Source organism: Erinaceus europaeus, chromosome 8, assembly GCF_950295315.1.
Source record: "Erinaceus europaeus chromosome 8, mEriEur2.1, whole genome shotgun sequence".
NCBI classification, from domain to species: domain Eukaryota; kingdom Metazoa; phylum Chordata; class Mammalia; order Eulipotyphla; family Erinaceidae; genus Erinaceus; species Erinaceus europaeus.
Window position 1 is genome coordinate 116965154 of NC_080169.1, and position 27016 is coordinate 116992169.

The 27016-nt window shown below is 39.8% G+C and overlaps 1 protein-coding gene across 5 annotated transcripts in view; it reads right to left on the minus strand.

The window, feature by feature from the left end:
* TPK1 (thiamin pyrophosphokinase 1) overlaps window positions 1-27016 on the minus strand; it is a 453436-nt gene that overhangs the window by 281058 nt on the left and 145362 nt on the right. For all 5 annotated transcript variants that reach the window (XM_016187821.2, XM_060196763.1, XM_060196761.1 and 2 more), the window contains exon 4: window positions 10035-10104. In XM_016187821.2, the coding sequence (XP_016043307.1) occupies window positions 10035-10104 (70 nt within the window). The remainder of the gene's footprint in view (window positions 1-10034; window positions 10105-27016) is intronic.

Consider the following 27016-nt stretch of genomic DNA (forward strand, 5'->3'; position numbering starts at 1 on the left):
CCTTTTTCATTAAATGACCATCTGCATGAATTCATCTTTTGCAACGCCCTTATCTCTTAACTAAAACTATGCTTCTATAGAAATAATCTGTGAGGGGTCTCATTGTTTATGTGATAGTTTTTTTGGCTGTGCAGAAGCTTTTCAATTTGATGTAGTCCCATTGGCTTGTTTTTGCTTTAGTCTTCCTTGCTATTGGGTTCGTTTCATCAAAGATGCCCTTGAGGTTTAGGTGGGAAAGTGTTCCACCAATGTTTTCCTCTAAGTATTTGATGGATTCTGGTCTAACATCCAGGTCCTTGATCCATTTGGAGTTGATTTTTCTTTCTGGTGAGATAAGGTGGTTCAGTTTCATTCTTCTGCATGCTTCCTCCCAGTTTTCCCAGCACCACTTACTGAAGAGAGCCTCCTTCCTCCATTTAATACTTTAGGCTCCCTTTTCAATGATTAGATGTCCATAGGTGTTGGGGTTTAGTTCTGGGCTTTCAATTCTGTTCCACTGGTGTGTGTGCCTATTTTTGTCCCAGTATGAGGCTGTTTTGATGACGATGGCCTTATAATATAGTTTGAGATCTGGGACTATGATGCCTCCATTTCTATTTGTTTTCCTCAAGATTGTTTTGGCAATTCTAGGTGGTTTCTGGTTCCAGATAAATGACTGTAGCTTTTTTTTTTTCTACTCTTTTAAAGAAGCTTGGGGATGAGATATGGAGGTCTGGTGATGGGAATTGTGTGAAGTTGTATCCCTCTCATCCTATGGTTTTGTCAATGTTTCCTTTTTATAAATAAAATTTTTTTAAAAAAGTCAAAGCTCACGATGAGCAAAACTAAAAAAATAAATGAATAAAATAATCTTCTGTGGATGTCATATTTAGGACACCATATTTATCATTTACTCCAGCAAAAAATATCTAAAAGTAACATCCTGTGTTTCAAATGCATACACACACGAGACACAGAGAGAATGTAAGAGACCATAGCTCCAAAGTTTCCTTCAATATGGTGGGTTGTTGGTATGCTTCTAATTCTGCTTCTAAAAACCCCTTCTGTTTCATTTGGTTTAATCCCCCCTGCTTAACACTATTCTATTTACATAACTAAGCACCAGCATGCCTGCATGGCATTGGTTTAATCCCCACTGGTTCATGATGTCTTTTTGCTCTTGTAGTACACCCTGATTTGCACCAGTCACTTTTCGCTCCACTCTCTCTATGTCACATCCTATTTACACCCTACTTGGCAAGTTTATTAGTTTTAGTTTTAGCATAGCTTGGTTTAGATTGTGCTGCGTTCTACATGAATAAAGAGATACAACCCAGCCATGAGTGCATGGTCATCTGTCTCCCATCAGTGAAGCTCAGCCCGACATAATGGCGCCTGTAACAGGGACCGGCACCAACGTGGGACCTAACCCGCCCATCCCCCAGATAAGTAAACCTGGCTACCCATCCGCCATGGGTTGCCTTTCTACTTATGAAGAGGTTTGCCAGAGCCTCTACTGTTTCATCATGAGACAGTTACTCTGTCTCTGGAACATTTTGCTCTGGGTCACACTTTGATTCCCTGACCAGGAACTTTGGTTTCTTGTGACCCTAATCATAGAGCTTGGGAGATGCACAGAGATTTCTCCTTGGACATTCTGGATTCCCTCTCCCATGTTTCCTGAGGAAAAGGAATACATTTTGCTCCGGGCCACAATTTGGTTCTTTATGACCATGATCGTAGACCTTGGAATATGCACGGAGATTTCCCCTGGGACTTTCTGGACTTCTCGCATGTTTCCCATGGAGAAGGACTAGTCTAATTTGAGGAGCATTCTTGAGTACCCTGGCAGTCCCCAAGAATGGAGACACATGGTTAGTTCTACTCTCCTGACTGGATTCTTTCTTTGATGGCAAGACACTTTTAAAAATGGGTGCCTGCAATCCTGCAGGAACAGTCAGAAGCACCCTAAATGGAATTTCGAGGAGCTTTTTGAACTAGGACGCCCTCCGGAGACTCATGATGCTACATGGTGAGATCCACTTCATAAGAGAGTGATATGAATGACTGAATTTTTGCTTGACATTGACTTAAAAAAAAAAATGCTGGATGCAGCCATGATTTCTAGAGACATCCAGAAACAATTCAAAAAATTGTTTTTTCCTCCTTTGATTTATTTTTTTAAGTCTTGACATAAATCTGAAATGTTTAATGCTGAAAACTGTATGAGTTATGGGCAGGGCAGAGTGTAGAATGATTATGTTAATTATTCTCATGTCTGAGGCTTTTAACCGTGATTCTTCTGTTTACCTTTCCACATTTTATTGAGTTTAAACTGTTGCAACAACTTTGAAATCATACTAGAAAGGACTTCCAATTATAATGGAGTTATCAATTATAGTAAACTCTTGATCTGCTACAAGTTTTGTTTGACAAGTAAGTGAATTTCAGCTGTCAATTCTTCACATGAAAAAGCATCTACTCAAATGGAATTCCTGGAAATCCATTTGGACCCCTGTTCTCTGGCATTGCCCACAAGGTGGAATGACTACAACACACCCCTGGAAACCAATGATGTGACCTGGCACGACCTGAAGAAACAGATTCACAGACTCCAAAGCTCACTCTCTACAGAAAAGCAGAATTCCAGTGGCTGACATTCCCCATCGAGACAGACATGCAGTGTTTCATCCCCTGGCATTTTCTTCCGTGGTCATCTACTTTGGACTGACACTTGCATCGGACTTACTGGTACACCTCTTGGACACTTTACACAACTTTACAGCAGTTTCCCTTTACGCTGCTGGGTTTCTCAAAGACTGACTGCAGCTAGCTGCCTTAGGACTTTATAGGCCATGTACCCTCACGTGCAGGCTCTGTCCCCAGAGGCAGGAACCCCCCCTCCTTACTAGGTCATGCCCACAGAGGCAGGAAACGCCCTTTAAGGCAAGAGATGCCCACAGAGGTATGAAGCGCCCCAAGAGGCAATAGATGCCCCCAGAGGCAAAAAATGCTCTTTTGCCAGCTAGGCCTTGCTCTTTGAGGCAGGAAACGCCCCCTCAGTACTCTCCTTGGCATCACACTGGTTCTTGCTGCTCTCCTATTTTGTTCCTCCATGTTGTATGCCAGTCCTTTTGCAAACTCCTGATACTATGGCTATTACTTATAAAGAATGGGGGAACTGTTGGTATGCTTGTAATTCTGCTTCTAAAAACCCCTTCTGTTTCATTTGGTTTAATCCCCCCTGCTTAACACTATTCTATTTATATAACTAAGCACCAGCATGCCTGCATGGCATTGGTTTAATCCCCACTGGTTCATGATGTCTTTTTGCTCTTGTAGTACACCCTGATTTGCACCAGTCATTTTCCGCTCCACCCTCTCTACGTCACATCCTGTTTATACCCTACTTGGCAAGTATATTAGTTTTAGTTTTAGCATAGCTTGGTTTAGATTGTGCTGCGTTCTACATGAATAAAAAGATACTGCATACAACCCAGTCATGAGTCCATGGTCGTCTGTCTCCCATAAGTGAAGCTCAACTCGACAGTGGGGAATGGTTAGAACTTGGATCAGGCACATGGCTAAACAACACAACTATCCCTGTGGGCTATCTTGATAGCCCTATTGTAGCTATTTCAGAAGTTATGAGTGCTACAAAAAATGTAATTAAAAAATCAAAATTATCACTGGCATTCATATTATTCTAAAAAAAAAACCAATGGATTTAGTGACAAGGATACTAGTCTCATGACAAAACACTCATTGGAAGAAGAATTTCAGTGATAAACTAATGTAGTATATGCAGATATATAGATGATATAGACCACAGATCTCTACATGCTATAATGTAGTGTTAGTTCAAAACATAAAAAAAAGTCAGTCGCGGTCTAAACAAAGATATGAAATAGCTAGAAAAGGACTTGTCATATCAAAACTAGAATAGGACATATTCTAGGAAAGAAGTGAGGCATATACCGCACACACTCACAGACAAAACACGACTAATCTCTTTAGACGTAGGATACTTCTGGTTTATGCATACTAATAACTTATAAAATCATTTATATTCCTTTTTTTCTAGCATCAAGATAATCCCAGTAGCAGATATATATCTAAGAAATCCATGGAAGAAACAAAAATAAGTCTTTGTGATATTTCCACTTAGCTATTAATAAAAAAATTAGCAAATTCTTAAGCTCATTAGTGTACTAGGTATCATGAGACATATACAGTAGATTACTTATGATTGCCGCCTTCAAGGAGTTTACTACCTAGTGAAGAGATGAGACACATCTATGCACATCTAAATCATATGATGAAATGAGAAAGTAAATAACTGCAAAGTATTGTGCTAAGTTAAAACACATAGATCACAAGAAATTTACAACTCAGTAAAGGATATGTCCTCACAGCTCTAAATCAAAGTAAAATGGGAACACCATAACCTAAGCGTTATTACCGTGTAAGAGAGGTCAAGCCCCATCCAGTGGTAGGAGAGGGGCAGAAGGCATATTAGTAGAGCTCGGCCCCATGGATGGGGCTGCCACAAGAAATGTCAGCATGTCTATTGGACGCTCCAAGGACCTGCATATAGTCCATAAGTCATGATTTCCCAGAATGGATGACCAGATAATTCAGATGTCTGGACTGTCAAACGTCTTCTGTAGTGTATCAAACAATGCAACATTTTCTATTTTCTACTGGTGTGTAGAAACTGAAGTTTAGGGGGAAAAAAAAAGTGGGGTTTCTGAGCAAATGAAATTATAAGGAAGGGTACAGTGACGGAAGATAAGGGGCATTATCACTCATTCAACTATAGTGCAAGTTGCTAGTCTCTGCTTTATTTACAAATCCACAATAACTCTCACAGTGTCCAATGAGAGAAAGCAATTCAGTGAAATTATTACAAGGATACATTCTCATTCTAGAGAGATTCTGTCTCTTTCCAAATCTGCCTGCTCTCTCTCACTTTTTTTGGGGGGGGGGAGGGGGTGGTAGTGTCAGCTTATCTTAATTTTCTAAGAAATAGAATTTATAAATATATTTTTATTTAAATATATTATTGGGGGCCAGGTGGTGGTAGATTCAGAGTGCAGGCACCAAGCCCCAGCCATAACCATGGAAGCGAAAAAAAAAAAAAAAGTTCAAGTTATCACTGGTGGTGGTCATTCTACTTTTCTAACTGAGTGATTAGGAAAGTCGTTTACATACAAACCAAGAGCACACCTTAACCAGAGTCTATCAGCTCCCTGAGCACAGCTGAGGCCCTTATTCTAAAATAAAGGGTGACCAATAACAGTCACTCAAAACCCTAAGGGAAAAGGAAACGAAATGTCTATAATCAAATATCTCAGTATGAACCAATATTTATTATACTGTTCATATTTACGTATTTGTGTTTATCAGAGGAAGACACCACAGCACTGCACTATGCCAGCATGTGGCAGTGCCAGGAACTGAGTGGATCTTTATTCAGTGTCTGATCTCCCCCTCTGGTTTTCTAGGCTTGAGGTGGTCTACACTCATGGAGGTAGCATTCACATGAGCAAGTGAATTAGTCCTTCGTCTCAAGTCCCAGAGAGCATAACCCATAGGTCAACACAGGGCAATTCTTTCTAGTTTAGGAAGAAATAAGAGAAAACACTCATTTTCTTTCTTTTTTTTTCCCCCCTTTGACTCACCATATACTTTATCACAAGCAGGATTCTGCTTTAAGCTTTAAGTACCACCATGGACAGGGCAGGGGAGAGAAGGAGTACCCTGTGAATGGTGGCGCTGTGATGTAATGTGTCTCTCCCCACCTCCCTTTCTCCTTCCTCTATGTCTCTCTCCCCACGTATATAATAGAGAATTTTAAAAATGGCCTGGAACAATAGTTGTACAACAAAAATAATAGTAAGATCGAATGAAAAACTGATAGCAGCTACTTGGAGAGCTGAGACAAAGACGAACACACATTTGCAGAAGATGACAGGGGGGTGAAACGTATTCAGAAGAGGATTCAACCTAAGTCTCCACTGATTAACACCTGCATTCTAGCCCTTTGAAACTTTACTGCTCGGTCACATCTATGGTAGTCTTCTTCCCTTTCATTTCAAATGTAATGTCTTTTTATTTATTTATTTTCCCTTTTGTTGCCCTTGTTGTTTTATTAATGTAGTTATTACTGTTGTTGATGTCATCGCTGTTGGATAGGACAGAGAGAAATGGAGAGAGGAGAGGAAGACAGAGGGGGGAGAGAAAGACAGACACCTGCAGACCTGCTTCACCGCCTGTGAAGTGACTCCCCTGCAGGTGGTTCCAACTGGGATCCTGAAACAGGTCCTTGGGCTTCGCGCCATACACACTTAACCTGCTGCGTTACCACCAACTCCCTAAATGTAACGTCTTTAACTAGGATTGGCCTTCAGTACATGTAGCTTTTGTTGTAGTTGTTAATTATAAGGTGCTAGATTGTAGAGACAAATCTCAATATATAAACAAATAGGAAGAAGACAGGGAATCATCTACAAATCGAACATAGCTTTCTAAAACTCATGGATTATATGTCTTTTTTCACTGAGAAGCCCTTCCACTAAAATAAATAAATAAATAAATAAATAAGGTCAACAGGAATGATGTTTACTCACCTGTATCCAATTAATTTGACTGATTAGAGTTTGATTGTAATGAGATTTAATCCAAGGATTTTTGTGCTCAAGTGAGCCTGTCAGCTACAGTTATCTCACTGTTAAGGGCTCGGACTTTTACCCAAGCAAGTATCCCTCTTTCATTTGTGATTTTGTATCATTAGAGTCACTGCAAACATATTATTACAACTAGAAAACCAATGTCATTCAAAATTGGGATGATTAAATTTATCATGGAGTGACATAATGGAGTAGTGTTCAAATGTTTAAATGAATGAGTTACTTCACAAAAACAGTGTGCAGGAAATGTATGGCTAAAACATTTGAATTCTTTCAATACTATGTGCCATGGAATTCTGGTTAGACAATCTAATAAAGAAAACACAGCATAAAAGATTTTTTTTTCTTATGAAACATCTCCACATACAGACAGATGTTTCTTAGAAAAATCATATAAATCTCCTTCTCATGGTTCCATAATATTACTTATAAATGTGTTAAGAAATACTAGAAATGAGGGCCAGCAAGGTACGTTCAGTTAGGCACCCACCCAGGTTTGAGTGCTGCTGTCATTTTATTGGGTAATACTTTGGGACCCCCTCTCTCCCTTTATCTTTCTGCCTCTCTCTTTAGCTGAAAAAAAGGTAGACCAGATCAGTGAATCTCCAGTGACGACAATAAAAAGACAGAGAGAGAGAAAGGGGGAGAAGGGAAATAGTATAATGGTTATACAAAGACAGTCTCATGTCCAAGGCCCCAAGGTCCCAGGTTCAATCCCCCATACTATCATAAACTATAGTTGGGCAGTTCTCTCATAATGGAAGAAAAAAAAAAAGGTGGGAGTCAGGCGGTAACACAGCAGGTTAAGCACACGTGGCTCAAAGGGCAAGGACCAGCGTAAGGGTCCCGGATGGAGATACTGGCTCCCCACCGGCAGGAAAGTCACTTCACAGGTGGTGAAGCCGTTCTGCAGGTGTCTATCTTTCTCTCCCCCTCTGTCTTCCCCTCCTCTCTCCATTTCTCTCTGTTCTGTCTAACAACAAAGACATCAATAACAACAACAATGAAAAGACAAGGGCAACAAAAAGGAAAATAAGGGTGGGGGTATAGCATAATGGTTATGCAAAAGAGATTTTCATGCCTGAGGCTCTCAAGTCCCAGATTCAATCCCCCACACCACCAAAAGAGATTTTCATGCCTGAGGCTCTCAAGTCCCAGATTCAATCCCCCACACCACCATAAGCCAGAGGTGAGCAGTGCTCTGGTAAAAAAAAAAAAAAAGGAAAATATAATAAATATAAAAAATACCTTTTAAAAAATTTAAAAGTCATTTAAAATGAGAAATAATGAATAATACAAATGATTATTCTAAAATAATGGGCAGAAATAATGGTCCCCACTTCCCAAGTCTGATAAATCTGTTTTGCTCTCAAGTGTAAAAAAGATCAGTATAGAATTATTATTCCCCATAAATACTCTAGATGCTCAAGGAAGAGTGAATGTAATTTTGTAACTCTGCTCCGCATTATTACGTGCAGACCTATACCTGCTATTACAGAAGTGGCATTCTATCAGACTGTTGCCGTCAAGCAAGCTGGCTACAGTTATGGAATACATGGTGCCCTTTTTACGTAGTATACGGCCTGACTTTCTGAACATTACGTTCTTCTATGGACTAAATCAACCAGATAACTTTTTAAATAAGAACTACTTTAGTATTTTTTTTACACACCTCCATGCCAAGCCTTGTAGAATACCACCAGAGGAATCCACAAAGATAAAAAAATAAATAATAAAGAAGGCAATACATTACGAATTTAAACTCGGGAGTCGGGCAGTGGCACAGCGGGTTAAGCGCACGTGGCATAAAGCACAAGGACCTGCTTAAGGATCCCACTTGGAGCCCCTGGCTCCTCACCTGCAGGGGAGTCGCTTCACAAGCGTTGAAGTAGGTCTGCAGGTGTGTGTGTCTTTCTCTCCCCCTCTCTCCATTTCTCTCTGTCCTATTCAAGAACAATGACATCAATAACTACAACAATGTTAAACAACAAGGGCAACAAAAGGGAAAATAAATAAATATTAAAAAAAAGAATTTAAATTCTTTGCAAACTACATCATGACCTTACACACAGACAGTGCATTGGGTCTCCAGAATTTAGTAGGTTTAGTCTCAGAGGGACTGTGCTTTTCTCAAAACCAAACCAGCTGCTTTTACAAAGTAGCTCCAATACTAGAGAGCTGAGGTTCAAGAAATTCTTTTTTTTAAATTGCTTTTTGTGGTGTTTTTTTTTCATGAGAGAGATCTATGGAGAGAAAGAAATATTTGATGAAAGCAAATATTCAATCTAGCTCATTGTCCACATGTTATAATTCAGCTTCTTACAAACCCAGAAATTTATAGTCTAGCTACAAAAAGACTAGCTATGAAGTATAATTCCATATCTATCATATGGATTATGGAATGCATTGACATGATTATTTTGAGAGAGTACTGGAAATAAGACATCACTCTGATACATGTGCTGTCAAGGATTGAACTCTGGACCTCATGGTTGGAATCCAATGCTTTATCCACTGTGTCACCTCCAGGACCACAAGAAATTCTTATAGAGAAAAGAACATCACTTCAAAATGTGTATCTTTAATTCACATCTATGTTGTACTACACTACTTAGTCTTATTTTCAGTACTCTCTCAAAATAAGCATTTCAATGCATTCCATAATCCATATGATAGATATGGAATTATATTTCATAGCTAGTCTTTTTGTAGCTAGACTATAAATTTCTGGGTTTGCAAGAAGCTGAATTATAACATGTGGACAATGAGCTAGATTGAATATTTGCTTTCATCAAACTGTTTTCTTATGTTCAAATTGTTTCCCTGACAAAGATCAGGAAGGTTCAAAAGCTCAGACAACAAATCATGAAGACATTATTTATCTCCTAAACTACATATGTATATACAGCTGAGAAGTAACCAAGTTAAAGTAAGTTGTACAGGGCTTTCCTCCAGACAAAGCTACAAAAAAAAATCATTTATCCTCAAAAACAGAAATATATTTCATGAAAAAGAGATCAGCTATTATAAATTTGAACTGTCTGAATAGCAGGTCAAGTTGCTGTTTGAAGTTTTACTTTTGTTGATGTTCGAAGTCCTCACAAATTCCTGTATTTGATAATTCAACATAATGAAGTTTTTGAAATGGTATAATGGGGTTATTTTTTAAAAAAAAAATCATTGCCTAGTTCTCCTAAGAGTTAGTTACCATTCAAAGCAAAGCAACAAGACAGCACATCTAAGCAGCTTAACCACTGCATTTGAAAGAGAAACAGCAGTGACTGTTTATTCAGAAGAGAATAAAGCAAAGTATAGAGTAGAACTGCTGGTGTCACAGACACACAGGGACTAAAGAATGCATACCTGTCCCTCTCGCCTTCCGTGACATCATAGAGATGGTTGGCACCTCCATCAGCGCAGGCTCTTAGAAGAGCTTTAAATAGGAAAAAAAAAAATCAGTATAAGATGCTATTGCAATACCTTTCACATGACAATTATTAAGACTAACGTGTACACACACACACATACATACACACACTAGTGTGTGCAGGCAATCAAGCTTCCTCTCTGGGTTTCAGATGATGTGACACTGCTGACCTAGAAGGATGCTTACAGAGCACACACACACAGACCTACAGACCTGTCAGCACACCTGACTCTGGCAGCTTTTCACTTTTATTGACTAAAAGAGAAGCTTGTGAATGGTGTCTTCAATATCATCTATAGCTTCTTTCTCTTCTGCATAACAAGGCAGGACTTAGATCCAATAGCAGGCAACAAGGTAGAGTCCACAATCAGCGTACAAATGTGTATAACGGCTTATTAATATCAAGTTCATGGTGCTGGGCCCTGTAGAACACATACATTACTGTGCAAGGGGGTTGTAGCCCCCACTACCCCCACATGCAGACAGGAAGCTTCAAAAAAATAACAAATAGCAACAAAAAAAGTCACTAGAAGTAATGGAGTTAACATTCAGGAACTGAGCTCCAGACATAACTCTGGTGAAAAAAATAAATCCACTTCAGCTAAGAAAAGGGGGGGAACAAAAGTGTTACTTCTACAAACCCAAACCTTTTCCTAATGTATTATTTCTCACATCTAGTTTTAAATAGATATGTTAGGGAAGGCTGTGAATAGAGAGCTATTTGAATTCTTGGAAGTTGCCACTTGGATCTCTGTTTATAATGGAGAAAGGGGACTGGGAGATGGTGTACCAGTTAAGCACACATATTATCAAACACAAGGACCAGGATTCAAGGCCCTGCTCCCCACCTGCAGGAAATTGGCTTCATGAATGGTGAAACAGATCTGCAGGTATCTTTATCTCCTTCTCTCTATTTCCCTGTCCTCTGTCCTATATTAAAAAAAGAAAGAAAGAAAGAAAATATGGCTGCCAGGAGCAGTAGATTTATAGTGCTATCAATGAAGCTCCAGTGATAACCCAGGACGCAATAAAATAGTAATAGTGATAATAATAATAATAATAACGAAATGTCAACCCTTCAGCCTCATTAGTCGGATGAGACCTTGCCTTTATCATAGGATTCTCTAGATCCATTTCTAGTGGTCCACTTAATCACAAAGCCTCAAAACCTAGATATAGACCAGATCCCATGAGAAAGGCAAATGTACACATGTATCCACAAATTAGGGAAAATATATATCTGAAAACAAAAGTGCACAATAGTCTGCAGTGAGTCAATAAATGTAGCAAGCAAGTAGAAAGACCTAAAAGACACCATAATGTTCCTAATGAAATAGTTTCTACTTAGACCTGGATACCCTCCTCATCTACTTGCAATTACACTTCCCTCAATCACTCCAAAGCTCACCTTGTCAGACAAAATAAGGACTACAAAAGCTGAATAAGGGCAAGAGACTGGCATTCTTTAAGGATGACTCTTGAGTCACCATTAGGCCACCTCATCAACTGCAGCCCTAGTAGGGGAGTCATGAGATTCCCAAACAGACATGATGGGCCTAGACCTCACATAGATCCCTCTCTCCATTGTCACTAGTCATCTCCCTCAGGAAAAACACAACAGACCCCTTTGTGGGCCCCCATGGGACCTTGCCCTCAATGTGGATCAACAATAGTAGAGAATGTTCCATCCTCTGAAGGGATGCTGAATAACATAGTCTATCTACCACCAGAGGAAGATGGGTCCTGAAACTGGGGCAGTTTGGAATGTTCCTACTCATGACCACAGAATGTGAGCTCAGACCCACAGGGATGCAGAGGTCACATAGGCTACTAAGCTGAATGTGGGCCCCAGATCAGATTGAAGTGATGGGATCTACAGTCAACAATCTTTATATGCCTTGCCCATATTAGGGAGCTACTCTCTTGCCTGATGCAGCTTTCTAGCCCTTTTCCCTGCCATGACATCATAACCCCAGACAATAACTTGGGTCCACCTGCATGTCAGATTTTAGGCTCAGGAAAAAACTAGTATAGTCATGGGCTCTTTGGAATAGAACTAAAATAAGTCTACTAGCTATCTTCAAAATGAAGAACTCAAATCTTCATCTGCAATATTCTAGCCTTTAGGTTCATGATTAGTCAACAATTTGTTCAGCTTTATATGTTAACTCTTTTTTCAGCCACTAGGTTCTAGATGCAAACATGATGCCAACAAGACTTCCCTGAGTAGATGACCCTACCAGTGTGCCCCAGAGCCCCATTTCCCCAGAGCCCTGCCCCACTAGGAAAAAAAGAGAGGCAGGCTGGGAGTATGGATTGACCTGCCAATGCCCATGTTCAGTGGGGAAGCAATTACAGAAGCCAGACCTTCCACCTTCTGTATCCCATAATGACCCTGAGTCCATACTCCCAAAGGGATAAAGAATAGGGAAGCTATCAGGGGAGGGGAGGGGATACGGAGTTCTGGTGGCAGGAATTGTGTGGACTTGTACCCCTCTTATCCTATGGTTTGTCAGTGTTTCCTTTTTATAAATTAAAAAAAAATGATGATAATGATGATGATGATGATGGTGGTGGTGGTGACGGTGGTGGAGAAGGGCCTAAAATCATCATGTCATCTGTGGGTGATTCTCTTACTGCCTAGAAGTTGGAAGCATGGCTGCAATTCATGTGGAAGAAAGAAATAAGGACTACTTCATAAAGTATTTTGTTATGCTTCATGCTTAAACTATTAAGTTGTCAAGAATAAGCTAAAACGATGTTTTCTCCTACTTTTCCATCTTATTCAGTAAACATGTTTGTCTAACTTTAAATAGTCTCCATGCACATGAATAACATTTTGCTGAAAAAATAAAATCTTTCAAAAATATCCCTACAGTCAATAATTAAGCTGGTATAAAATCACAGACAGCAATTTGAAAACTGAATAAACAAACTGCAGTGCACATGCAAACGGCTACCTAAAGAAAGAAGTGGCCTTTAACAAAGCAAAATAAATGAAACTTCAAGTTCTGTGGACTCCATCTTCATGAAACTGTTCCATGCTTTAATGACCTGGGATCACAACATGTATTGTCTTTTAATATAAAAAATCCACTGTCTCCTATAGCAAAATGTTTGCAGATGTGTCCAATATTAGAACCTCGCTGGGTGAGAAATAATGGATTGTAAAGCTGATTGACCCAAAATTGGTGTTACTACAGACCTTTTGCTTTTTTTTTCTCGTCTATTCCCTGCTTCTGTAACGTATTAGAGTTTCCATGTAAGTGGAAGCATGCAATATTTGTCCTAAGACTTGTTTCCTTCACACAGTACCATACCTTCCATTTTTTCATCAAGATTTTACTTAGTGCGAGCTTCTATTCCTTTTAAAGACTGAGATATATATGCTATGACACACATTTTACTTAGTGTCCCCTCATCCATCAATGAACACAATTGCAGCTACACCATCAAGTTTTTTTTTTCTGTAGCAAACTAAATATTTATGCATATTTGGTGCTTATTAAATACTTCATAAGAATATGCCTTTCTTTTACAGCAGCCTTATTAATTTGTTTACTAATTTATTTTAACCAGTACATAAATAGCAAGCCATAGACCTCATCTGTATAACCTTCCTCCTCAGCTTAATTGTATTTAAGGAGAATTTGTGACATGTTACTTAGAGTGTTATGAGTTGGAGGTGTAAAATATATTTGATCCATAATAGAGGTAGAGGGACACACACACACACACACACACACACACACACACACTTGTGTTATCTGTAAAAAGATAATGGTGTTGATTTTAACATTTAATTGCAACCCTCACCACAAGAAAATAGTTTGAGATATTTCTGGAGAAAGGAACAGGGTTGAGGCAATAATTTACTTCTTGCCTAAGTATGTAATTTCCTTCAAGGGAATCTTACTCTTGCAATCTCAGCCCTCAAGTGGCACTAAATCTACAACCAAATCCAGATTAGGCCTATAACTCAATCTATGTCTTTACACTCCCCTGTCCAGTGAGACGGATTCAAGGCATATTTGTGATCCAATCAAAGATAATGAGACCAAAGGAGACATTCCAGGTGTTTTACTGACTCACAGACTGAGAGACTGGAAGCTTAGCTCCATCATCTATCATATTGACCTTGATAATGAAGCTGATACAATGACTGCAAAGCTAGAAGATGAAAAGAAATCCATTGTTTGAATCTTGGCAACTATAGAGACACTAGTTGGCACTAGTATCTCTGCTATCCAAGCTAATATATTCTCATTTGCAGTTCAGGTCAATTTGAGATGGGTACTCTATTATTTGAAACAGAGAACTAATTGGAACTACTGATTTCTACTACAAAGACAAAAAAATTCTTTATCTACCAATTGGAGAATGTAACCTTATTAAACCTTATGTCTGTGTTGGGGTCTGTTTTTTTATGGGGGGGTGTATATTTTTACAGGGAGTGTGTCTGTTATCTATACATGGTATGTTATCTATACATGGCTATGATTCAAATTGACCTATGGACATGCATAACGGAGATGAATCAGCTTTCTTTCACTATAAAGACATCATTTTATGTGAGAAAACTTCCATTTGGAACATTTCACTGAAGTATTAGCTTTGTGAGCAAAAGAGCAACAGTTTATTTGACTCCTAGGAGTGCTGAAATGCATTATTAATTGTTGTTTAGATAACTCAGCTTTGCAGATGAATGGTGTGTTTTTTTTTGGATGGCATATTTATGTGCAATATTAAGAATGTTCACATTACTTATAATGTCCCATAAAGAATGAGCAAGACCCTCTAGATTTAAGCAAAGTTGGTAGCACAGAATTTCTTCATTTCCAGTAAAAAGCAAGCGGCATTTACAGAAGCACAGCTTTCTGTACCGGACCTCTTGATCTGGTTCAGACCTTGTAATGAAGGTTTTTATTAGTTTTAGGTAAATGTTGCGGTGTAAATGCTATTATCCTTTCTCTCTTCCAACGTCTATCTCCCGCTCTCCTAGCCCGCACTATGGAGATAAAGGATGGTATTTAGTCATCTTTGATGCTACATATGAAGTCTCCAATCAGGTTACCTCTTTAGCACTCAGTGACATCCAATACCACATTATGAAGAAATCTTATAAACTGCCAAATATAGTCTGTTTTTCCTCAAACGCCACAGGGCATTTAAAATATCTATATATATGAATAAAGCTCAATGTATAAAACCAGCAAAGAGCTAGCAAAACACAGAAAAATGTTTTATTTTGTTTTTCTATATGTGAAACTACTGTGTTCATGTGAAGCAGGTCTGGAGGTGTCTTTCCCCCTCTCTGTCTTCCCCTCCTCTCTCCATTTCTCTCTGTCCCATCTAACAACAACCACATCAATAGCAACAACAATGAAAAAACAAGGGCAACAAAAGGGAAAATAAATAAATATTGGGAAAAAAAAGATTAGAAGAAGAAGAGGAGGAAGAAGAAGAAGAAGAAGGAGGAGGAGGAGGAGGAGGAGGAGGAGGAGGAGGAAGAGGAGGCGGAGGAGGAGGAGGAGGAGGAGGAGGAGAATCATTGGCCTGAATCCACTAGATTGCAGTACCATCTACAAGCTCGGCAACTGAAACTACCCAAAGACAATATCAAATGTTTCTGCATGTCTAAAATCACTCCAGATTGACCTGGCTGGTGACTTATACTTCCATCAGACTCCCAGATTTGTATATATTCAGAGATAAGACAGACTACTCACTGCAAGTCTTAAATTTCCACATTAAAAGCAAGACTATCACACAGGAAATACAGTCTGTGGGCCAACAAAATAGCTCATTTTGATAGTGTGTTTCTTTGTATATATGCAACTCAAGTTCAAGCCTAGGCCCACCTCACTGAAGAAAGCTTTGATGCTGTGGAAGAATCTCTCTTTCTCTGTCTCTCTCTTTCTCTGCTTATTCATATTAAAATTAAAAAAGAGTAGAGAAGGGAAGGAGAGAAGGAGAGAAGAAGGGAGGAGAGGAGAGGAGGGAGGGGAAGGGAAGGGAAGGGAAGGGAAGGGAAGGGAAGGGAAGGGAAGGGAAGGGAAGGGAAGGGAAGGGAAAGACACTGTAGCCTCCTTCCTGGGGAATTAACTAATGCCCCAGCTAATTGTTTTCACACCTATTCCAGGCAAAGATTCATCATCTCATCCATATTTCAGAATTGTGGAAAGATTAGTAAGATGTCTTATACATGCATTTTATACCTGTGATATTCTGGGTAACCTTCCAGCATGGTCCCACACCTTCTCCATTTAACCCCTTATCACTAAATTCTTACCACTAATTAAAGTGATCAAAACCCGGCATTTCTGATTGTCTTCCAAGGTCTGTTTGGCAGCTTATGGGTAAAATGCAGACACAGCCTGGAAGAGTGAGAACTGCATCTTCTCCTAAGCTCAGATATAATGTATATAAGATGCAAACAGTGGGGAAATAGCAATGCTAATTGTTAGAAGGTAAAACTTTGTTCCAGAAATAAAAGGGCTAAAAAAGTAAAATTCAAGAAAATGGGCCCCTGGAAAGGCCAGTAAACTACTTGTTTTGACAAGAATAGGTTCAGGAAACATTTCCTGCTGAGGGGAGACAATTAACAAAGGCAACTCCCCAACCTGCTACATCCTGCTGACCAGGCAGGAGGGGAGATAACCAAAAGTCACAACCCCTACCCCCAGCTCCCTCCTGCTATGGCTTGGGAAAACTTTTTTAACTAAACTGGCATGATGCTTGTCATGTAGCCCCTTTGTCCTAAACCCTATTTAAGCCTAGTAGAAATTGTAATCAGGGTTGAGCACCCAGTACAGCTGTGGGTTCTCAGCCCTAGCCCTATCCCGGGCTAGTAAATAAAGCTCTTTGTCTTTACATCACCCTGGTCTCTTGGTGAATTTCTTAGATTACCGAACCTAACATTTGGGGGCATCGTCGGGGATCCTTGGAATTCATCAATAAGACTAGGGTGCTGAGCTTTTAATATTAGGAACTCCGGAGACTAGGGTACCCATGGGGTGTTGGATATCCAGGGCGTTGGGACGCCGGTATAGGCCTAAATTTTGGAGTTGGCAAAAGCCTAGGGGGACGCCCTGTGTATGGCAGCCAACAGGAAGGTGGAGAAGATGTTCTCACCTTCCCACTGGCACCCTCAGTGCATTGTAGCTATGAGTCTGATGTGAAATCCAGATAAGCTGAACTGAGGGTCCTGAGGAGCTCGAGGTGGAATCCAGGGTGAACTGAGGGCCCTGAGGACCTCGGCGTGGAATTCGGGGTGTTAGGTATTGTCTAGACATTTGTTAATATCAGATTGATTAAGCGCGCTTGTCTGTCTGTATGTGTCTTGTCTGTTTGTCAGTCTGTCCAGTTCCCTTCCCGCTGGCTGTTCGGGTCCCAGCCACAGGGGCACACCCAGCCGGCTTGTGAGCTCCCCAACATTTAAAGCTTTCTGAACACTCATGGCAGCTGTTTCCCTGTTGTCTGTTATCCTAATCATTGTACTAGATCTTCTCATTGCTCTCCTCTTCCATTAGGGTTTGGTTTCTGATACTTCCTAGCTGGGAGAACAGCCTCCTGGTAATTTTAGCTTTTCTCTTTGGAGTACCTAATTCCTGGCCTTTTGCTGTTTTGGTCTGAACCTAGCCTAATCTTCAGCACTGACTGACAAGCTATGTTTTGTGGGTGAGTGTTTCAAATGACTGAATTCTTTGGTGTGTGACCCATTTTAGAGAGATCTTGTTCAGGGTAACTCTTAAGATAGGCACAATAAGAGTTTTTGTGAAGATAAGCTGACTAGAGATGTTCAGAAACAGTCCTTGGTCCTCTTAGGCTTCTTGTGGAGAGAAGCTGAAGGAATTTGTTTATTCCTCCTTGTTTTTTTCTAGGGCTAGTTAAGGTCATCCTAGGAGCCGTTGGTTAAAAAATATCTTAGTATATAAATGTGAGATGTTTCATCTAAAAAAAACAAAAACTGTGAGTGCAGATCTGAATTTGTGTTTGACCAAATATGTTGCTAAGATGTGTCTGTGCTGGTTAGAAGCTGTTCTTTTCCCCTAAGCAATCAGCCCCAGATATCTAAATGGTAAAAAGGTGACTATAAGATGTCTTGATAATAAGTTTCCTCCTCTTGTGTGTTATAGACTACATGTTTATATGCGTGTTTTACGTTTGATTTTAAGGCCTGAGAAACGTTAATCTTAAGGTTAAAAGTGTAAGTGACTTTAAAGCTGCATTCTTATCAAAGTTCTTTTAAAAAAAGAGTTTTCAATACAGTTCTTATGTGGTAATATAAGGGTAAAAATTAATTTGCTAAGGCAGCTAAAGATTTAAAGTCTTAAGTATTTAATGTGACAATTCTTCATCTCCAAATTGATATGCAAACTATCTATATTTAACTGAAAGAGTTCCAGTACATTTTGGAAGGTACCAAAATGCCCTGTGGACTGTTCTGTGAATATTGGTCCACAGCAAATTTGGCATTTGTCTGACACTGGAGATGTTTTAAAAAGCATTGTCACTGATGTGTGTTAACTCTCTAAGTAATTAGAGTTTGTTTAAAGTTTAAAGAGAAAAAAAATTAGTTAAACTAAATTTGGTTTAGAGATCCTGGTTATAGAAATTGCTAAAAGAGGTTAAAAAGATAACTTTAAATTTATGCTCTTTAAAATTCAAACAGAGCCTCTTTAAATTAGGTGTCACACACTGAAGATATGTCTTCTGTGTGGCAAATTGAAGAAAGGCAAATATCTTCTCAACTAGAGAGACAAAACTGGCCTGAGTGAGAGAAAGATAACACAATGGTTATGTTTATGCCTGAAAATTGTTGCTCTGATAAACGAGATCTATTGAATTTTTTAATAAAACTTATCGAATATATATGGAGCTGTCTAGCTGTAGAGATATATAGCTAACCTTTTATTACATTTTATTCAAAAAGTATGCCCCTGGTTTTCTGAGAAAAAAAAAACTCTAGATATTAAAACATAAGAGAGACTAGGCAAAAAGTTGAGAGAGTTTTATGTCTGATATAGACAAAAATGTTCTGGTTGAAACTTTTCACTTTAGAACTTAAGAGATTTTTTATCTTACTCATGAGTTAGTTACTTTTGCTTTCACAGTGACTTGCTCCTTCTGATAAAGTTGTTACTGAGATAACTCCCCTATTTAGAAATAATACAAAAAAATTATCTGGTTTGTTTTAAGACACTGTTAGAGGTTTATTCTTGATAAGTTAATACATGGTGTTTCTGGTCTGATTGATTTATTTTGGCAAATCCTGATTTAACAAAATTATTATTTTAAAGTATGAGGTTTATTTTAGCCTTTTAAGTTGCCATATTAGAGTTCTAAGGGGCAAAATCTATTAAGGGTTTTATATCTATGCTTACTCATGATAGCTTTGTGATGAATAAAGATCTTAATAAACTAAGTTATGATAGTGTGCTTAAACTGTCTAAGCAGTTTAAAATAATGCTAAAAATGGTAATCATTTTATCATGTCAACATATTGAGTATTGATTTTATATACTATACTGGTATATCTGTTTGTTAAAAAGACCTTCTAAAATTATATAGAGATGTATAGGCCAATTCTGGTCATTAGATTGTCAATTTTGGTAAACTTCTAATTTGGTTTTGTGTATGTCTTACTGGTTACAAATGTACTGTAGGACTACAGCAGTGATACCCCTTCAATCATACTGCCAGGTTCTCTTAGGGGGTCTCCAAGGGGCAGTAAAATGGCCCACAAATCTCTCTAAGGTAAATAAAATGGCACTAAATTTGGCCTTTTATTGCTCAAATCTGCTCCAGATATTAAAAAAGTTACAGAAGACAGAAAATTTTTTTTTAAAGCTGAGAGATTGCTCAGAGGGTTTTTAAGAAGTTGGTAAATGTTTTGACATTAGACTTTAAAAAAAAAAGAAAAAAGAAAAAGTTGGGGCAGTGCCCAGAGAAAAAAGAAAAGTCAGAAAGATGGGGCTAAGATAGAAAAGATCAGTGATGTTACTGCAAAGAAAAAGGACACTGGAAGAAAGACTGTTTTATCAACAAACCATTTAGACTGCTTGTGGATGAACTTAAAGGCATAAGCCTGGGAGTGCTGACCCAAAAACTTGGGCCATGGCACAGACCCGTTGCCTATTTGTCAAATATTGGGCCCAGTGGCTGCTGGATGGACAAAATGCCTGAGGACAATAGCACCTGTGGCAAAGCAGACAAGCTATCACTGGGGTAAGTCCAATTCCCACCTAACCTGCTGCCAAGTTCTGTTCCTAGACCAGCCATGAGTGAAATTCAGCGCTGCCACCAGCCTGAACCCTGCCACCCTGATGTTAGAGATGGATCCTGCCCCCCCCCCCAAAAAAAAAAAAAAGCTGCAAAAAGGTATGCCTTTGCTACATGGCATGTGCATGAAGCACATGGAGAAGAAAAATTCCTGACCTCCACTGAGAAGAAGATCCAGCACAAGGACCAGATACTGAACCTACTGGAGGCCACATAGACCCTGCAAGAAGCAGCCGTGATCCATTGTTCCGGACATCAGAAAAGAAACTGGAGAGCAGATGAAGCCACTTGTGCAGCTACACAGCAAGCAGGGCCAGCCTTGGCATTGATTCTACTAGACTCCCTGCTTCCAAAGGACCCTGGATACAGTAAAGAAAAAGATAAGATGGGTGAGAGATTAGGACTAGAGACTAAACAGATTTTACAGATGTAAAATCAGAGACTTTTGGGTATAAGTACTTGCTGATATTTATAGACACATTTTCAGGTTGGGTAGAGGTTTACCCAATAAAGTCTGAGGGGGCATAGATGGTGAACAAAAATATTTTAGATAAAACAGTGCCCAAGAGGAGAGTTCCCTCTCACCATTGGTTCTGGTAAGCAGACATTCACTGTTTTTGTGCCTCAGTTAGTGGCCCGAGTAATGGGAACAAATTAGAAATTTCATTGTGCTAATGGACCCCATAGCTCTGGGCAGAAAGAGAGATAAATTAGACACTGAAGGAGACTTTAACTAAATTAACCCTTGAAACTGGCAGGGGGATGGGTACCACTGCTGCCCCTGGCCCTTCTGAGAGTGCACTGTTTCCCATTTGTAAACAAACTGTCTCCCTTTGAAATGGCTTTTGGCAGACTGCTGCTGTCATGATCTGTGATGCTCTTGTCTCTGATCCATCCCACAACTGTTATCAAGTTCTTACAGATCTCCAGCCTATATTGCAGGACAAATTAGAATGCTGTGCTACGAGTCTTTGGGAAGGACCAGTCACTAGCTCAACAGAAGCCACCAGTGGTAGGCATCGGGAGTTGGAAACCTCAATATATCGGGGAGTGGACACATCAACCCCTCAACTTGACATGGCCATGGGGACACCAGAGACATGACTGCATCTCAAGACAGGACTCCACCCAGTTGGAACCTGGTATCCAGACCTAAACTTCGACCTCTGCAATCTGGTAAAGACTGTGGGGGACCAGGAGACATGGACACCTCCAGTTAAAAATGACTATATTGCAGTTAAATGTGCGGGAACTTCAGATCACTAAGATCTGGATTTATGCCCAATGGACAACAGAGAGGATCCTGTCACTTGCTGCCTGCTTCCCCCCCCCCTCCCCCCCACACCGCAAGAAACAGCAAACAGCAGCCTCTAACTCCCTTGCCGGCCTCCCAGCTCTGTTGGTTATGCTTTGATATTCTGCCCCACTTCTATGAGGTAGTAGCAGTAACAGACCTAGGCCCTAGCTTGCCATCTGTTTCCCTTGGAAGCTCTTCCTCACTACAGGGATGTCCAGAGGACCAGAGACCTGGAGCAAAAAATCTCTCCCCTCGATATCAAGGGAAATGGGACATGTATTGTCAGTGGCACACTGAGAGTGCAGATAGACTACCCCTGTAACGGCAGCTCCACCTTTATAGTAAAGCAGGGTGACCAGGGTTATTACAAAGCCCCAGAAGGAATGTGGTGGACATGCAAACAGCTAGGACTGAGAAAGTGTATCCCGAAACAGACACTTGACCCCACCGGAGATTACTGCCTCTTGGTCATGATCTTACCTAAGATTATGTATCACTCCGGTGGAGATTTCCTAGAAGAAGAGTTCCAACCTGTGGTATGGCTCAGACCAAAACTAGCCATGGGGTGGTAATTGTCACAGTAGCCACCCTCTTGGAGACTGCAGGAGCCATGGTAGGAGGAGTGGCTTGGGGGACCCAGGAAAGGCATCTCGTGTCCTTGAGAGAGGCAGTAGATGCCGACCTCAAGCAGATTGAACAGTCAATCTCCAGCCTTGAACAATCTCTCACCTCCCTGTCAGAGGTAGTCTTACAGAACAGACGAGGATTGGACCTTCTCTATTTTTGGCAGGGAGGCCTTTGTGCGGCATTGGGGAAAAATGCTGCTTCTATGCTGACCACACAGGGGTGGGAAGAGATTCCATGCAGAAACTGAAAAAAGGGCTTGAAAAGAGAGGCTCCAAAAACAGAGTTGGTTTGAGTACTGGTTTAACTCCTCCCCGTGGTTAAACACCTTACTCACACCTGCTAGGACCTATTGTGTTGCTCCTCCTGATGGTCACATTTGGGCCTTGCCTGTTAAATAAACTTGTGACATTGGTCAAAGGCAGAATAGAGACTCCTGGTCCTCAGACAGCACCAGCTACACCAATACCAGAGAGTAAGACAAGATGAAGCTAAAACATAGCTAAGATTAGCTATGAAATATAGAAAAGGGAGAAGAAACGTTAGAAGGTAAAACTTTGTTCCAGAAATAAAAGGGCTAAAAAAGTAAAATTCAAGAAAATGGGCCCCCTGGAAAGGCCAGTAACTACTTGTTTTGACAAGAATAGGTTCAGGAAACATTTCCTGCTGAGGGGAGACAATTAACAAAGGCAACTCCCCAACCTGCTACATCCTGCTGACCAGGCAGGAGGGGAGATAACCAAAAGTCACAACCCCTACCCCCAGCTCCCTCCTGCTATAGCTTGGGAAAACTTTTTTAACTAAACTGGCATGATGCTTGTCATGTAGCCCCTTTGTCCTAAACCCTATTTAAGCCTAGTAGAAATTGTAATCAGGGTTGAGCACCCAGTACAGCTGTGGGTTCTCAGCCCTAGCCCTATCCCGGGCAAGTAAATAAACCTCTTTGTCTTTACATCACCCTGGTCTCTTGGTGAATTTCTTAGATTACTGAACATAACACTAATATAATCATAGTGATGTATATCTATAAGTGAGAAAAAAAACAATAAAATGTGCATCTACCAAAATGAGTTGGAATTCAAGAAAAGAGCAAAGATGTCTCACTGATTTCAAAGGTGGGGAGATTGATCTTATTTTTGTAGCTAGAAGAAAAAAACACTAATTAGATAATAACCTTTCTTTCCTGGTAGCTTAGTCATCTTTACAGTAATATGTTAACACCGTTTTACTAAGTGGGGGATTTTAGCAAATTAACTTATTTTCTTAAACAATAATCACTGAAACTAAATGGTAATAATAGACTCCAGCAGTTGGGTCTTAATGCAAAATAATTAGAAATTGAGAAATAAATGCATATCTTCACTACCAACTAATGTAAGAATTACATATAATTGGGTAAATGTGTTCTTTTTCTAATTTAGCAAAAACAATCAAGCTAATTTTCCTTGCTTAGGAAAAAGAAGTGGGAGGGGGCTATGAGAACTATGAATACAAAGGCAAGAAATTGGGGATAGTATTTCTAGAAAATCATGGAGAGAAGAGGGAACATTGGTTAAAAACCAGACTGCTCCCCCAAAATTCATACTTCACCTTCTTGATGCCATGTGGAATAAATTAACAACTTAAGGGCAGCATTCTTCCTGGGGGTTGATTAAGTGGTCTAGTAATTCAGAACCGCATTTCTAAATGTGTAAATGATCTCAGAAAGCATACTCTTCTACTGAAGCTCAGATTGGAATGTGCATTCCTTCTCAACGTACATAAAGCAATGATGAAGTAGGAATGCTGAAAGGATGATCGCAGTTTATCTCTATGAATGAGCAAAAAGATAATCAAATATTCAGCTACCAAGAAGAGTTGGAACAGAAGGGTTTAAATTATAGTTAGCTAATATAATTTGTCTTGGGGAAAAATTAATCAGTCTGTAAGGAACAACTTATCAAGTTACAAGTACAAAAAGAGCTTATTAAGCATAGTTGAAGGCCGGTTGCTTTCGGGTTCAGTGAGATAAGGGAACAGTTCTCCGAGGGAGAGCTAGTAAGTACTCAAAGACCATAGGTCACTTTAGAGAACACAGGTTAGGTGTAGAGGAAGGTGACTGCACATATAAATTTTAAGGCTAACTTATGAAGATCATCCTTCCTTATCTTTCAAGAACAGGGTAGATGAAGACAAGAGCAGGAATAATAAAATTAGGAGACTCTAGCAGTGTCCAGGAAAGATAGCAGCTTACACTAGGTTTTTTTTTTTTTTTTTCCTCCTCCAGGGTTATTGCTGGGCTCGGTGCCTGCACCATGAATCCACCGCTCCTGGAGGCCATTTTTTTTTCCTCCCTTTTGTTGCCCTTGTTGTAGCCTCGTTGTGGTTATTATTATTGCCCTTGTTGACGCAATTCGTTGTTGGATAGGACAGAGAGAAATGGAGAGAGGAGGGGAAGACAGAGAAGGGGAGAGAAAGATAGACACCTGCAGACCTGCTTCACAGGCAGTGAAGCGACTCCCCTGCCTGTGAAGCGACTCCCCTGCAGGTGGGGAGCCGGGGGCTCGAACCGGGATCCTCACGCCGGTCCCTGCGCCGGTCCCTGCGCTTTGCGCCACATGCGCTTAACCCACTGCGCCACCTCCCGACCCCCTTACACTAGGTTTTGTAACATATTAATCAGTGTCACGTCACAGAGGATTTTGCTAAGAGATTCAGAGAATGCATTCTGGTTCCTATACCGAGTAGCTCCCAAATATTGGTAGTGTTCATGAATCTTAGTATCCTCTATATGGTCCTTATGCCTGGCCACGATTGATAAAATAGTTTCTTCTATACTTCTGCTTCCTGTCATCTTTCTAAATCGTCCATGGCAATTTACATTATAAATACAGGAAGACTATCTATGTTCCCCTTATAACGAGAAATAAAACAGTGTAACAGTAGTTAAAATTTTGAATGCATTATTTAAAAAGTTCCTTTAATGTTAAATATCACATAAGTATCTTGCAGTAAAGTTTTTTTGTTTGGACTTGAGTTCAAGTTAGTTGGTTTGGTTATTTCTAATCAAAGGAAACATAATACCAAAATATTACAAAGAATTGAGATAAGTTCTGAGTATGGAAGGTAGGGTCTGATAAACCTCTGAAAGAAATGTCATAGAAACGATCAAAGAGAGATCTAAAAGGGGCAAGTTTTCACACTTATGTAGAAACAAGAAATGTTATCTTTAGAAAACATTTAAAAAAGAGAGAGGTGAAATAGAGATAGTACGCACTTAAATATCATTTAATATCATTAGGAACCAGAGAATATCAAATTAAAGCTGGAATAAGGTATAGACAGAGTTCTAAAATGGCTAATATAAAATGCTGTGATTCTATTTGACATCAAATGCTGGTGAACATGCAGAAAGACTGAGCTCTTCAGACATTGCTGCTGTAAATGTGAAATTAGTTTCGCTAGAAAACAGATGGACTGTGTCTTGTAAAACCAAGCATATGCCTGCCATACAACACAGTAACTGAAGTTGTGGTGAGCATTTATCCCTAAGAAATGGAATTTTTTTTTTAATTTATAACAAAAATCCTTGGATAAGAGGGGTACAACTCCACAAAATCCCTACTACCAGAATGCCATATCCCATCCCTTCCCCGATAGCTTTCCTATTCTTTATCCGTCTGGGAGTATAGACCCAGGGTCACTGTGGGATGCAGAAGGTGGAAGGTCTGGCTGCTGTAATTGCTTCCCCTCTGAACATGGGTGTTGGCAGGTGGATCCATACTCCCAGCCTGTCTGTCTCTGGGGAAGCGGGGCTCCCCCAGGACACATTAGTAGACACATTGTCCAGAGGAGTCCCGTTGACATCATAGTAGCATCTGGAACCTGGTGGCTGAAAAAGAGTTAATTAATATACAGCCAAACACATTGTTGACTAATCATGAACCTAAAGCCTGGAATACTGCAAATGAAGATTTGGAGGTCTCCGTTTTGTAGATAGCTAGTAGGCCTATTTTAGTTATATTCCAAAGGGCATGATACTATACTAGTTTTTTTTTTTTTTTAATTTCTTAATTTTTAAAAAATGAAGAAAAAAGTACATAAAAAGAAATGGAAATTTATGAATAAGATTATACATCAATCTGTATGTAAGTCTTTTGGTATAACCATTACAGTACCCCTATTTCTTATTTTATAGGCAAGAAAATAAGCTCAGTGATGAAACAATGTGACATAGTAATGAGCTTCTGTAGAGTTTAGAGTGAGAGTCTTGCCTCAGAAATTAGCTTTTTTTTTTTTAAGGGCTGTTGCTGGGGATTGGTACCAGTACTATGAATCCACCACTCCCTAGGACCATTTGTCCCTTTTTCCTTCTCTTTCTCGATTATTTGATAGGACAGAAAGGCACTGAGAGGGGACTGAGAGACAGAAAGACACCTGCAGACCTGCTTCACTGCTCCTGAAGTATTGCCCCTGCAGGTGGGACTAGGGGCTCGAACCCTGGTCCTTGTACATGGTAATGTGTACAGCTGGTAGGTGTACTACTGCTCAGCCCTATCCCCCACCCAGGGAAATTAGATTTTAATATGCATGAAATTATATGGAGTTAGAGTCAAAATGATCAGAGCAATGGATCCTACTTTGAACTTAAACTCACTGGGTAATCAGGCCCCATTTCTTCTGTTGTAACACAATGCTCCCACTGTGCATGTGAGACGACTCACTAAAGTATAA